The sequence below is a fragment of the Corapipo altera genome, unplaced genomic scaffold, assembly GCF_003945725.1.
Source record: "Corapipo altera isolate COAL_440 unplaced genomic scaffold, ASM394572v1 65, whole genome shotgun sequence".
NCBI classification, from domain to species: Eukaryota; Metazoa; Chordata; class Aves; order Passeriformes; family Pipridae; genus Corapipo; species Corapipo altera.
In genome coordinates, this window is record NW_020884891.1 from 7,321,876 (window position 1) to 7,337,254 (window position 15,379).

The 15,379-nt window shown below is 43.5% G+C and overlaps 1 protein-coding gene across 2 annotated transcripts in view; it reads right to left on the bottom strand.

Annotated features, from left to right (window-relative positions):
• NRK (Nik related kinase) overlaps positions 1-15,133 on the bottom strand; it is a 92,820-nt gene extending 77,687 nt beyond the window's left edge. For both annotated transcript variants that reach the window (XM_027645395.1, XM_027645394.1), the window contains exons 1-2: positions 15,063-15,133; positions 10,342-10,407 (exon numbers count right to left, since the gene is read on the bottom strand). In XM_027645395.1, the coding sequence (XP_027501196.1) occupies positions 10,342-10,407; positions 15,063-15,119 (123 nt within the window). In that variant the 5' untranslated portion in view covers positions 15,120-15,133. The remainder of the gene's footprint in view (positions 1-10,341; positions 10,408-15,062) is intronic.
• Between the last annotated feature and the right edge of the window lie 246 nt (positions 15,134-15,379).

Below are 15,379 nucleotides of genomic sequence, written 5' to 3' on the forward strand. Positions count from 1 at the left end.
TAGAAGCAAATCACCCTTCATCAGAAAGGGATCCCACGGGATGAATGGTCTGGTGCCCCCCAACCATGTACCGGCACTGCCTGTCCTCTTCTGCAGGTCAAAATGCACACACAGGAAAACTGGAAGACTCCACCACAGTAATCTGATTTTCAAAGCAGGAGGGTTATGCTGGCCCACAATACCTAACTTTTACTAATAAAAAGCAATCAGATATCTACTGATATGATTTGGCTTCTGGGGGTAGAATGTTTGCAAGAAGCCTGTTATGATAAATATTTCATGCTAGACTGCAAAAAGTAAATATTAAAGCAAAAACATTTTTTGCTAGGTCTTTCCTTTTTCCATATAAAAAGACAACATTATGAACAATCTGTATAAATAATACATTTGAGAATCCATTATCTAAGTCATATGCATATTTATTTTATGTTGGTTTTGTTGCATATTTTAGTATAATTGTTCACAGGTTTAAAGCCAAGAGTAAAACAAAAGTAGACAAATCTACTACAGCAGAGATAATCAGTAAGCTAGTTACTCTTTTGTTACTTTTAAATACTGGGGAAAAGCCATGCTAAAATTCAGCATAATAAAGAAGAAATATATCTATATTTTACTGAACTTGAGGAATTTTCCTTTCAGAAGGCCATCACATGGCTTATGCCCTTTTCCTCTAAATGTTTACACTTCTAACAAAAGAGATATAAGAAAGAATTGCATTAAAAAACTTGATATCAGATGTAGCAACTGCACATTAGGAAAATAGAATTTAGTAAATTCCAGTAATCAGTAAATATCAACAAAATGTCAGTAGTTTCCAACCAGTCTCACTTTTGGTTGTAAACACTCCTCACAGAATGGAAAGTCAGAAGAATTCACATTATTACTCACATTTATTTAGTTAATGTCAAATTATTTCAGTATGATAGTACTTTTTTCCCCAAGCATGCAGTACTAAAGACAATCTATGAAATATTAAACATCCCGCTAAACTCAAATGCATATTCAAATGAAGCAAATTAAATGCACTGTTTTGACGTTTTTTAAAGCAAAGTTTGAAAATGAAAGCCAACTCATTTCTTGAAATTTTCCCACTAAGGGTTCTGTTGAACTCATGTTTGGATTCAAGTGAAACTGTTTGCAAACAGCATGTTGTTCAGTAAGTGGCTGCTAACCAATTCTCACAAATCACCTCCATAAGCACACTGATTCCTCTCAACCAGAACCCTAAGATGCTTTACAAAAACAAGGGCCGTCTCCATTTTCACAGCTACACTCCTAAGGACAGCTCCATTTCCAGCAAATTCATGTGTTTTTTAGCAATGACAAGAGGAACGAAGAGTAGCAAGATCTCTTGAGCCACAGCTGCCCACCCCCTCTCCTACCTTCATGTAAAAGCATATTTCTTATGTGCCAGGAGCACCTAAAAGCACTGCCACAGATCACATGCCAGCTGTTACACAGGAACTAATAACATTATTTGTGCAGGACACTGAAAAGGTCATAGTTTGCTACAAAGTGTGTCTTCTGAATTGCTCGCTCTCTTAAGATGTCAGAAGTTACTAAAACTTCATGTTTTCACTGGGAGGAAGAAGGGGATGGGGAAGAAATGACCTTTGAAAAGATGCTTCTAAAGCAACTCTTGAAAACCTTTTGGGAATCCCACAAAGTCAGTAAGTTACAAGGGCAGACTTATAACACACAAGGGCTTTGAAAAATAATAAAGTATACTGCAAACAGCTGAAAAATAGTTTCTTCTTGAATTTTATTCCCAATATCCATATTCACAGGTCTGCACAGGCCAAGAAAATTACCGCTGGCCAGCAGCCTGAGAACAGCTGAATACCAGACAGGAGATGCATAATTTTATCACATTTATGAATTTTACAACAGAAATTGGATTCGAATCCAATAGAAATCCAATCCAATCAAACAGACTACAATCCAATAGAAACTGGATGCAATAGAATTGCAAACCACTTAATGGAAACTTCATTATGATGGGACGAGGAGCTGACTTGCATCTGCACTTACTGCGCAAGGAACACCCATCTTGTTCCAGCACTCCTCGTCCCCAGCACCAACAGTCTCACCAACAGTCTGACTTGGCAGACTTCTGTGCAACCTTCAGTCAGCCATAAATCAGTACGTCGTTTGCAGGACAAGTTACCAGGCTCACAATTTCATCCAAATAACAAACAAAGCCAAATCTTTAGTACTATTTACTTCTGTTTGCTTCAGAAAAGCAACACTGAACAAAGGGCTGGCTGCTGTCACCAGCTTGCTCGGGTCCTATCCCAAGCACTGCCCTAAGCTCAAGTACTGAGGACACACGAAACATTTCTGGCAAAAGCATGGTAGCGCTTTTAACTGCTCCCAGAGTAAAAATTACCTCTCTACAGCTGCAGCTCAACAGCTGCTCTTACAGTGTTATTTCATGGCATGCTTGCTCTCACCCAGCCAGGCTGACTGAGAGGAGTTAATGCAAGCTCAATTCTGCAGTGAAGATACATAACGGAGGGCAAAATGAACTACAGATGCATTCTGCAGTTCAAGCAGCATCCTTTCTACTTGAAGGAGAAAAATCCACCAGAGAGACTGATCAGGTACTGGGGTAAACAGAAAAAGGTGAAAGAGGGAAAGTCAGAGGTAGGACAGAGTTCAACCAAGCCTGAGCTCACGGTCACAGTGCCAGTGCAGCAGACACCTTAGCAGGAGATTTCAGAGCTCAAGTTGCTGAAGTGAAACAGGAGCTAAAGTGAGCAGTCCCACTGTGCACAATCACTGGTCTGGGCATGCTGGAAATGCTGCATGACATCCAACCCACAGAAAACAGACCTCAGTGGGAGAATTTACCTCTCTGTGGACAAACATTTCTGCTGCTGGATCTTCCAGTGACACCTTTAACAAAGCACTAGTGGTACAGGAGTACTGGAGACCACACTCAACACAGAGATAAAAATCTTCCTTCAGAACAGGGTCACAATATATATACTGCAAACTCAGACACGTGAAGCTCTGGTCACTGATGTGCATCTTCAGACCGGCACGATTCTGGATGGTACTGAGCGCTCAGGAGTACTGAAATCAATGTCACTAGTGAGGTGCTTCAAGCACAGCAAAGTGCTTGGGCAGGGAATTAAGAGCTTGAACTATTTCCTACTGTACTCACATTATCACCAGTGCATTTTTAGCATGTTCCCTTACCTTCAAAATAGCATGACCCAGTGCCAAAATCTGAGGTGTTATGCAACGTGAGCTCAAAATGCCACCAGCTTAGGATGAAAATGCTTTGCAGTCTCCCTTATGGACTTTCAGGTCCAAAACATGGAGGAGCTGCAAGCACCAGGTCTGCCAACAAATTATTTTCAAGGATTTTACTACTCTCTAATGGCTGATATGGCACATCTAATTATTGTACACTGCTCTGTTCAGTCAGAGCCTTTATTGTATAGAGGCACTCCACAGCTGAGAGGTTTTCTCACATCCTTACTCTTCTATTTTTGATAAACTAGTCTCACTCTTAAGAATCTTAATTGAGTTCCTCTGAAATATTCACTAACTAGAACCAGGACTTCACAATTTGCTAATTAATTTCGCATGTATGATCCATTATTTTAAATTCCAGTACTGAACAGTTTGGCACTGCCATGCAAATAAGCAGGGAAGCCAAGATTTAGAAAAAAAGAAAACAACCCCAAACGTCAAAAAACCCCAGCACTAAAATGCTCCTGGCTCTGATGACTGAATACATACCATATACTACTTATTTTATATATCTATATATATCAATAAAAGTAATTTCCCCTACTTTTTTTTTTCTATCCTCCAAGTTAATCATTCACAATCCAGTAGGTGTGTTCTCTCCACTGAGATTCATATGTCTTGTACTCAAATCAAGACTGGAAAAGACCTCTGGGAACATACAGTCCCACCTTCTGTTGAAAGCAGGGCCTTAATTTAGGTTAACCCAAGACAACGTCAAAGAGCCTTTGATGTTTCCAACAAGAGTGACTCCATCACCACCTTAGGAAACTTATTTCAATTGTGACTTGTTCTCACAGTACAGAATTTTTTTTCTTACATCCAAATGGAATTTCTCTTGAGCAACCCACATTAGTCCTGTGCATCTTCTATACAAACCACCATTGAAGCATTTGAAGATGAACTAAACTGTCCCTGACCTTCTCTTCTCTAGGTTGAAAAAGCCCATCTCCTTCAGCCTGTCCTTCTTCAACCCTCTAAATGTTTTAGTGGCCCTTTGTTTCATCCTCTCTGTTTCCCAAAGTCTCTCTGGAACCGGGAGAGCAAAGATGGGACACTGCATTCCAGGTGCGGCCTAACAAGAGCAGGGGAAATAATCACAACCCCTGATTTGCTTGCTGTGCTGTTGCTGACACAGTCCAAGGCATGGTTTGCCCTCCTTGCATCATGGGTGCACTGCCAACTCCACATTTCTTCTGATGGGGAAAGAAAAGGAAAACAGTGGTGTGGAAGCATTAAGGAGACCTTTATGAGAGTGTATTTCAGAGTTGCAGACGACTTAGAGAAGAGGAAGAAACACACCTAGCAGTATGCACACTTCATGGGTGTTATTAAATATCAGAGGCCTGAAGAAGTTAAGCACTGAAACACCAACTCACATCTCTCCAGTGTATTAATGGTATTACAGCCATGCACGCTTCAGTTTTCAAGGCAACCTGTTCATAAGCACCACAGCATTTCAGAGCATTTTATTACAATGGCAGTAGCACATATTAAGCTCAGACTTTTTCCTGAAAGAGATCCCTGTTGCCAGAAGTAGCAGAACATCTCTGTTATTTGCTTGCACTAGTGAACCAAGGATCTGCACCAAGTTGTTGACTCCACCCTCTACACTGCGGCGATATGTCTTTATACACTGCTGCCTACTGTAATTAACTAGTTTTTCATGTGGACAAGATAATCAGCTATGCTACTAAAACCCCAAATAAAGAAAATGGATAGATGAACAAGCACTTGTATCAACTGGTAGTGAAACAGAAAGTAGAATTTTGTCATTTCTATAGAGTACAACTGATTTCCCAACTTGACTCATCAAAATCTCAGAGCTTTGAAGACTATGATTGGCTTGAAAACTGTAACTGACCACAAACGATAACAAAATAACCCAAGATTACATGACATTTTTAACGTCTTTGTGGTGGTTCAGAGATTCTGAAATTGCATTTCAACCCTGAGACACAAACTTCTGAAGGTGGTTACTCCTGACCCACCCACAGAAGGGACAGTTTTGAAATTTTCATCTTATACACATTCACCATCTGGATTACATTGAACATAACTGTAAAGTTTCTTACATTTATGCTTCCAGTCACTGCCTGAGGTGTTACCATCAATTAAGGTTTTCAATAAAGTCCACAGACTACAACACTTCATAACTTAGCACAGTCCAGTGATTCTTTCCAGGTAGTACCCAGTCTCAAAAAAAACATGTTGCTTTCCCTCGCCACTCCCAACTTGGTCTCAAGTATTTCAGCCAGTCATTCAATGAAATGAATTATGAAGAACTTAGCAGACTTTCAAATTGTTTAGGATAAACTGGAAAGCCACATGTATGCTTTGCTACACTCCTGCCACTGTACATGAACAGCAAAGTAACTGATAACTCATGTCAGCAACTGAAGAACAATTCAACACCAAGAAGCAGCTGTGTTCAAAAAAAAAAAAACCCAACCAAAATCCCATACACTTCCTTACTCAGACCTGCTTCCTTTTTGTACACAAATTCTGATGTGACTGCATAGAAATAAAAATATTAGCTGTGCTGAGGCACTACAAGAAGGCAGGGTTGCTTCCACCCTTGCTCAGCCTCAGCAACAGCACTGCTTCTTCATCAGTGCTTCATCATTACTGGGAAACCACATCTTCCCCTTAGACTCTCACAGTCCCAAACCAGAGCACCTCTCTCAAGTTCTCTGTGCCCTCAGACTCCCTTAAAAATACAACCGTTTTGAACACACAGCAGCTGCAAATCTGTCAGGGTTTATCGTCAGCCTGCAAGATCATATGCCAAAAAACATCAGCCCCTGGAACTATCCAGAGACACTGACCTCTCCTTCCCTAGGCCACACAAAAATGCTGAGCCCAGGAGAGGGCTAATCCACATCATCAAAACAAAGGAAAACAAAAGCTCCAATCAGGTGCCTCTTGAAATCAGAAAGCAAGCAAATTGCACAGATGCTGTTGCTGACCTCATTTGGCCCATGAAAACTTTTTTAGAAGGAAGAGGACTCTCAGAGCATGGTTAAATGAGTAGAATTAGGAGAAATTCCTCTTTATCTTGATAGCTTAAAAAACAAAGCAGCTATAAACTCAGTCTATCACAGCCTCTTCCAGAGCTCAAGAGGAACTGTGTGACCTAAACACTTCAAAAATGGCAACCACCTCAATTGGCTCCATGTCTCTCTTTCCCTCTTTAACAACAGAAAGATGACCTTGCATTGAAAATCGTAAGATAGAAAATGCATTAACAGGCTCCTACAGGAGACACACCTCTGATCAAAGAATATGAAACTAACAGCTGAAATCTTCGAAAAAAATATTTCATTTCCCTCAAACTTACAGTTCAGTTATTACTAAATGCACAAGCACAGACCAAGATACAACTGTTCTATATCAAGGGTGATGCACATTCACTATCCAGTGCTTCGGACCCACAGAGTCCAACCATGGGAAGAAAACAAGGCATTCATACAGTTAAACTTCTGGGGGTAATGGGAGGAGGCAAAGAATTACTCAAATGACAACAGTGCCAGGTCTCAACAGCCACACCTACATTGCAAGATACCCCCACAAGCACACTAAGAGCAGCCCACACAGCCAGGGGCGTTAGCTTCATGATGCTTTCAAAGGTTCCAGCTTTAACATCACACCATGTCACAATAGTAGCAACTACTAGGAAATAAAAAAAAAAGGTGTTTATAAATCCCCTAGATAGTTTTCTGCAGTTTTACTGCCATCCCAAACAACAGCCATTTCAAGGTTCCCCAGACAACCTGTGAGAGAGTTCCAAGGCAACTGGAACTTCCAGGGAGGAAGCAGATCCCAAGAACTGGCAGGTGACACCTTCAGCCATCTCACTTCCTCCCAGATGAGACCAACACTTTGCCCTGTCTTAAGGTCCTTAATGATCAGCAGCTCTAAAAAAACCTCCAACATGCTGACCCTCATACTTTGGAGAGCAAACTTGCATCCCCCACGCAATCTTTGTGGTCCCTGGCCTTGTGGGTTTTGGGAGGATGGACAGCCCTTGTAAAAAGTAGTGCATGGCATGTTCAGAAACTTCTCTTTCCCGTCTGCACTCAATGGAGGTGGTGCAGAGACTGGACACAATCTTCAGCTCTTCAAGGTTTGGGGAACAAAGGCGTGAAAGAGACAATACTCATACTTCAACCACCAGCAAACACACTATTTCCAACTGCCTTCAGGGACAACCCTCTGTCACCACCTTCCATGGCATTACTCTGAACCTCCTCTTACATAGTGCTGTTCTTCAGATTTCAGCACCTGGAAACTATCACTAGACGATGGTTAGCTCTGTCATTTCAAGAGGTAATGAAGCCTAAGTCTCATGACTTCTGGGTACCACCTGATTTTTTTAATATCTAATTCATACTTTACAAAAGGCTCAAGTTGCCAGTACTGGCATATTTACATCCTACTACGTCATAAGTTGTCAAAAAACCTTCTCGCTTTTAGTCAATTATTATATGCAAATTTCAACTTTACAACATTCCTACACAGCTCTAACATTATCATGTCTACAATTTATACATCTTCCATTTAATTTTAAAAGACACTGAACTGGAACTGGTCTGGAATAATTCAGTATGAATAACACTCTCCTTCAATAAAACTGCTAAACATTGTTTTCCAAATCTAATGATGAATCCTCAAAATTTTATTTTCACTTTTATGGAGCCGCATATATTAAAATATGAATCATCTTCACAGCCAACAAAGTAATTTAGTAATTCTGGACATAGTTTATTTAGCCTGAAATAAGTTTTTCTTTGATTATGTGCAAACTCCTATGTGTAGTGTCTGAACATATGGAAGATTCTGACACCTCCAGAGAAAGAAACAAAACATGCTCTAATGATATGAGTATGGTATGTGGATAACAGAGATTACTTTATAACTTATTTATGATCACAAGCCTATACTAGACAAACTACAAAATTATCCCAAAATTCCATCCCTTCAATCTATCAGATCCATTATATAGATCAGATGACATACTACACAGAAGTGAAAAGGAAAAGTGAATATCACAGCCCAACTTCTCATGGCCATTGCAGAAGCAGTTGTTCCACTGCAGCTGTTCTCCTTTAGAGAAAACAGACATTTGCTCTGGTTGCAAGGCCAGCACTAGGGAGATACCATGAAGCAAGACACCACCTGAGCACATTCAACTCAGCATCTTCTGCAGGAGGATTTCCAAACACACTGGAGCTTTGGACTGTGTGAAAACTGTTCACAACAGAGACTGCCAGCAGTGTGGAGTATGCTTTTTGTATCTGTTCAGCTCAGCTGTCATCATCTGTCTTCTTCAACTGCACAGCTCACTGCCATCCTCTTGCAAAGCGCAGCTCCATCCCCTCAGCGAGCCTCGACAGAACACCCCACATTCAGTGATCACATGTATTTACAGGAACAAAGCCTTAGTTATGGGTGTGCTTGCATGGAGCCAGGGCTACACAGTCCACCAGGCCTCCAGTGCACGATGTATGTGCACAAAGCTTTCCCTCAGAGCCCCCAGCCTTGTTACACCCTTTCTCTCAGTGCCTTGTTTAAATGTTCCAGCCAGTCCAAGTGCAGAATGAGCCGAGACTCAAATCACTCATTTCCCAGAGCTGTCAGACCCTGGTCTCTTGCATGCTCAGTGGAGAGTAGCCTTTAGGTGCAATTTTGAATTGTCATTGTCAATATTTCTTACACATTTTGGCAACTAACATTCTAGTGAGCTACACAACAGCTCAAAATATTTTCTTCTGCAGCAGAGAAGCAAACTATGTTGCTCCTTCCTGTTTCTGCTATGATTAAGCAGCTGATTCACTCTCAACATCCTTAAAATATGACTGGACTGAAATTTTTCTTTCCCAATATAAAATAAATCCAGATACAAAAAGAAAGGCAACTATTTCACAGAACTTCAGGAGCTTTGGGATCTTTTTACAGATAGAAAATCGTGATTACACTGACAGCAGCACCCTGAATGTTTCCTGGCTTCTAATCTGTCCCCCAAGCCTCTATTTTTAATTCCCAGAACTGCTTCTGTAAAACATTTTCCAGAACCTTTGAAAGAGTATCCATAGCTTGAAAGGGAAAGCAAAATGTAATTACAGCAGATCTGCCACCAGAGGATGGAGACCAAAATGTAGCATGGACTCAGTGCACAGGCACTGGAGAAAGAACTGTTCTGCATTGCTACACCAGGGCCCCTTCTGCATTCCTCCTGCAGTAGGAATCAAAGCACGGAGAGCCTGCACCAACACTGGTACTTGCCACACAGGGATTTATCAGCAGTGGGATCTGAGGGAGAAGCAAGACCAGACAACTCACTCCAGTGCCACTACTCTTCTGGTGTACCTCCAAGGGTTCAGCAGCACGGGCTTTTCCTTCCTCTGTCTTCATTCTCCAAATGGGAACAACACAGACTCAGTTCCCTATTTAATCACATCTATTTCACCTTTCCAGAGAAGGCTTCACACTGAAAGAACAGTTCTAGGCTAGTTGTTACAACTAAAGGAAGGTGTGCACTGCACAGTGTACATAGCACTATGTTATGGCAAACAACATTAATTGCTGTAGCCTCTGGACTGGGGGTTCTGCTTTGATAACCCAGCAACAAGGATAATGATGGAAATCAAAGACACCTGCAGGGCAAAGATAATTGACACCTCCATCTTGAAGAGCACTGCTGTTTGAGTCTTGAGCTCCACTCAATCCAGGCCAAATTCAGCCGTCACTGATGTGAATTTGTGCCAGACACCTATTTAATAATTTTGAAAATGAGAAAATAACTGCAGGACAGAAAAAACCACAGGGCATAGGGAAGTCAGTACAAAAGCCAACGCACTTATGTGACCTGCAGCAGCAGAGAGACATGAAAACAGGACAGAAGGAAGGGGCACAGAGTTTCATAGGTGACAACATTTTGCATTACACAGAAAAAAGACAGCAAGATAAACCAGGCTATTACTGGAACAATACTGTCCATGTTCTTAAATGGTGCTCATTCTGCCTTAGGAAATACAGCTTTATAAAGAACTGCATCATAATTTAAAGATGCATCCAAACCTTATAAACTTGTCCATATGTTCCATTTCCAACAACCTGCACCAGTTCAAATATTCCCGCAGGGTCCTGCAAAAAGCAGAAGAAACAACATTATTTGCATTAAGGCAATCACTTCATATAGGAGAGAAATTGTACACAATCAAAATGAAACGTCTGTGGTACATTTCCTAATGATCTGCATTACACACTGAAAGGGCAATTGCCAAACCAGAGTATAAGTTCTTATAATCGCTTCTCCGCCCACCGTACTAGTTTTCTGCTTTTTGTTCTGATATACTGCCCAAGCTATCTCTAATAATTTCTTCTTTATATTGTTTGTGGACTGTCCCACAAACAATATTAAAGTTTTCAGTCAAGTTGCTCAAAACTCTATACACAAAATAACTCAGTGAAGATCTGCATGGCAATACAGGAGATACAACAAATGAAGGTGTGTGAAAAATACAAGAATTCAACTGCTGACTCAGTTTAGTAGTAGAATAAGGAAAAACCTCCAGGCTTCCTAAGCCTTCCCACACTGAGCTAGCCTGGAGGCTAAGATGCTGTCCTCTGCCATGAAACACTTGGCACCAGCAATGTAATGAAGGAAGAAACCTAAACTAGAGAATTGAAGGAATTACTATATAAAGCATCTGAGCCCTGTTACCTTACAGAAGGGAAATGCACCATCCCAGGCAACCATAACACTACAGGCAGGCTGAGAATGCTCAACCATCCTGCTCTGCAAACATAACAGTGAATTTGACTCATCTGTTGAACTCTTGGCTTTGAACCCAAACTAGATTGCTGTTAATTTACATAGAAGATTCATGAAGTCAGATGATCAGTGTACCATTACACATGAACCAATTTCCACCCTCCTAGTATAGCATCAGTTGCTCAAAAACCAACTCCTGCAGCAGATGTTCTCCTCCAACAATGAGATGCTGCAGCCCCTCAGATACAGGCAGGCAATCTTGTTGCAAGGCACAGGCAATGTTTGCTCCTGCTTGACTGAGCACATTAAAAAATCCGGTGCTTCAGTTAAAACTCACTCAGAGATTTATATAAAACCATTAAGAACTCAAGAGACCAGTTTCTTCGTTTCTGGCTAAGCCATTTATCAGTCCACTCATTTCTTGCTACGGTATCATTGAGAGATTTATATAAAATATTATTAACTCCATGTGTCAGTTTTACCACATCTGTTTCAGCAATCTGTCATGTCAGTTGATGCTTACTGGTACTGCTGAGGAATGTGATACAGAAAAACAATCTCAGAAGTACAATTTCAGTGACCCTGGTCAGAAAAAAATCCTTTTTTAAAGGTATCCAGCTACTTCTCCACTCCATTTATATGTTCATCTTTTTAATATAAGTAATACTTTCTTCATATCTGATAGGGAAACGTTTACCTCAACAAAATCCCAGTGGAAACATACAGGGTTTTTTTTCTGAGCAGATTTTGCCTTTACTGGCACAACTGTAATGATAAATGGCAATAGCTTTCAGTGCAACAGAGCCCAGACTTCCACAGCTGAAAGTACTAATGAGTTCAGTTGGTTTTGTCTTTAAGTTAAACGAGTTTTAATCTTATACTTCCAGGACTGTCAACCTCACAAGACTTTTTTAAAAAGCAATGCATAAACCAGATCAAGATCTGTTCTGTCTCTTATTTTTAAAACAAGTTAGTAAGGTATGGCCTTCTAGACTCAACCCCCAATTCCAAAAGCCCTCACACTAAACAAAATCAATGGGAACCCTTGCCTACGGAGTTAAGCACGGGCATAAGAATGCCTACGACACTGGGATCTCTGTGAAGTGCTTTGCTTTCTTCTCATTTCTTCAATTTTCTTTTTCCAGTCTGGATATAAATGAGCCATACACTTTGCTTCATCGGAGCAAAAGTCAGCAAATAATCTATCGTTACCTCTAAAGCAGCAGGTGGGTGGTACAAACCTGTGCTTCACGTGCAACCTCCCCACAGAACTGTGCTGCGGGTTGCACGTGGTCCATGCAGCGAAACTCACAGCAGCTCTTTAAGGAACTCTTCCAGACAAGACCTTCCATGCACAGTATCTACTGTACTCTGTGGGAAGCATAAGCAGCACCCTATTTCCCCACGTTTCCTGCAGAAAGCAGCACTGCTGAATTAAGAAGTGCTCACAGTGCACAGAAACCCAGAGGAACCTAAACTGCACTTTCAACTCCGAGTTTGCAACTGTCCCTCTCACTTAAATGTGTGCTCTGTCCTCACTCTTCTTCTCTAAGCTTATTTATTATGCAAGTATGGTAATCTAAGGTGCCTCAAAATCAGCTTCTCTTCCCACCTCCAATCAATTCCATTCTGATTTAGCATCCTAATAGTTTGCTTCTAATGGCTGCTGACACTCTAGGAAAAACTCAAACAATTATCTAAATAAATATTAGCATCACCTTTAATAGAGTGAAAATCCTACCATGCCCTTGCTAGCCAATTGAGCATTAAGATCTCAAGCTGCCTCAGTTCTGAGTGCAGCCAAAACACTTGGCCATCTCTCTTGTTTTAATCAGGACACCATAGTGAACCAAGCCTTGTTAAGAGTCATAAAGGATATTAATATGGGCTCTGACTTTGGTCCTTGGATTGCCCTTGTTTGCTTGGATACCACACAGCAAATGCTGGCATTTTTCACAATGGGCCAACTTCTTAATTGTCTTGGAGTTAGGTATCATCTTTGATGTAGTGCTTCCTCTCAGCTACCGTTTAAGCCCCATGGTCCAGCTAACCCTTCACCAGCCAGCACCTGCCAAATTGCTAGGTTCCCTTTGGCAGATGCCAAAATCCTGGCCTGAACATTCATCACTTTAAGGTTAATTACTGTAATACATTGTACCATATGGTGGCCGCCTCGCTTTCCTGCAAGTCATCTGCAGGGCACTCAGGAGGCAACAGCAAGACTGCTGACCCAGAGGCACCCAGGCCACATCCATCTCCTCCCCACAGCAGAATGAAAAGCAACACAAACAGCAAGAGCTTGATCAAATTGCACTTTTCACATCTCTGCAGCTAAAGAAGATACAGGAGTTTGAAGCATGAGTTCTTCTACAGGACCTCTGCACCTCAGCATGTAATGCAGAGTTCAGGGGCTTTTTAGCCCTGCAGAACACCCCAGCAAGATGCTCCAGCAACATTAGGAAACTACAGCCCCCCCTTCTTTCCAGCCCTGACAAACACCCATTTGTAGAGGAGCAATGACAGCTCATGCACTTTGAAAATTATGCCAATCACAGTCCCACCTCCCTGCAGCTGGTGAGAGTAGAACAGCACCAAGCAGCTCCCACTGGGCCCAGGAACACCTCAGACAAGGCAAAAGTAAGGCACCTGTATTTAAATAGTTTCCACAGCTCAGCATCACCTACCTCTCATTTCCCACCAAGCACAAACCCCAAACTAAGGCTGCTGAGTGCTTAAAAAGTTTCCTCCAAAAGGAGCCATTTGTCCCTTCCCCTGCCGAGGCCGAAACCTGCAATGCTCTCAGCCTTCAGAGGTTCTGAATCAGACAGTTCTGACACAAAGCCTGTTGTCTGCCTTGCAGCATTACTCTTTTTCAAACGTACATGATTTTCTTACTTATTTAAGGAGATGAGATTCATCTGTTAAAGCTCTAAAGAAGAACTTCCATTACTTTGCCTTACACCCCTGAGCAGAGCCAGGTTAAACTTCTGCTTGCCTAGCCAGAAGCCTTTTGCCATTCTCACAAACTTTACTGTCCCTGCTGCCTTTCCTCTTTTTGCCTCTGGTCTGGAACACCCTCCTCGCCATGTGATTATTGCAAAGGCTTCTCCCAGCCCTCTTTTTTTTTTTCCCTGATATTTTTAGAAAGTAGCTGCTTTGGTTTCACTGTCTGGGGATGACCGCTTTTTGCCACAATTGAACTCTTCCCTCTTCTTCTGTTGAGAGTGCTCCTGCCTGGGTTGGAGGGGTTGCTAGGTGGTCAGCTTCTATGTAAAAAGGCAAAGTGGAACTCGGGGGCATCGTACCCAGCCCTGTCTGTGAATATGAAACACTGACAGCACGGCTTTTAACGTGGCCAAAGTTTGGATCACATTAAAAACCCCAAAACACAAGAGGATAACCATAAAAACCTCATAGCAAACTAGGTAAATGCTGACTTTTTTAGCTTTGGGAGAACAAAAATAAAAAACCCCAAACCTCGACCAAAAAAAGGCAAACCTCCACGCACACGCTTCCTTCCAGAAGATCCTAATTCCTCAGTTGTTTTCTCTCCACAGCATTCTCAACACCTTTAGGAACGTCAGCAGGAATTATTTATTACCCTGGCAGGGGAACGCGCCTCTCCGGTGAAGCGCTCCCGGCCGGGCAGCGCAGCGCTCCCGCGGGACGATCGCTCCAGGGGGGAGCGCGACCTCCGGACCCCGCGGGCTCCGGGACCGGGGGAGCCCCGAGGCTGCTCCGGCCGGGGCTGCTCCCCCCGAGGGGCCCGCGACCCTCGGCCGCCGCTCGGGCATCTGCGCTCCCCGCGGGGGCACGGGCGGCACCGCCGCGCTGTCCCCGCCGCTGTCCCGCGGCCACCGCACGCCGCACCGGCGCCTCTCCCAGCGAAACCCCCTCCGACCAAGGGCGACAACCGCGGGGCGAAGCCCTCGCGCAGCCCTGCACAGGCGAGGAGCGGGGTCGGGGTGTCACCCAGGGGGTTTCAGCTCCCGCCGCGGGGCAGCCCCCCCGTCCCCCTCCTTACCCGCAGCGCCGCCAGGTCGATGCCGTCCAGGCTGCGGGCGGCGCAGTCGCGGGCCATGGCTCCGCCGCCCCGCGCTAACGGTGCCGCGGGCGGCCCGCGGCGGCCCGGCCGTGCCCCGGCGGGCGCAGGGAGCCGGGCATGCCCGGCCGGCCCCCAACGCCCTCCCCGGCCCGGGCGGCCGCCGCCGGCAACTTTGGCGGAGGGAGCTGCTACGGGGAAAGAAAGTTTGCGAGGAAGTGACGTGCGGCGCCGGCGGGGGGTCGGGGCCACCTGCCGCCCGCGGGGCGGGGGCGGCCGCGCTCTGCAGCCCCACGCGC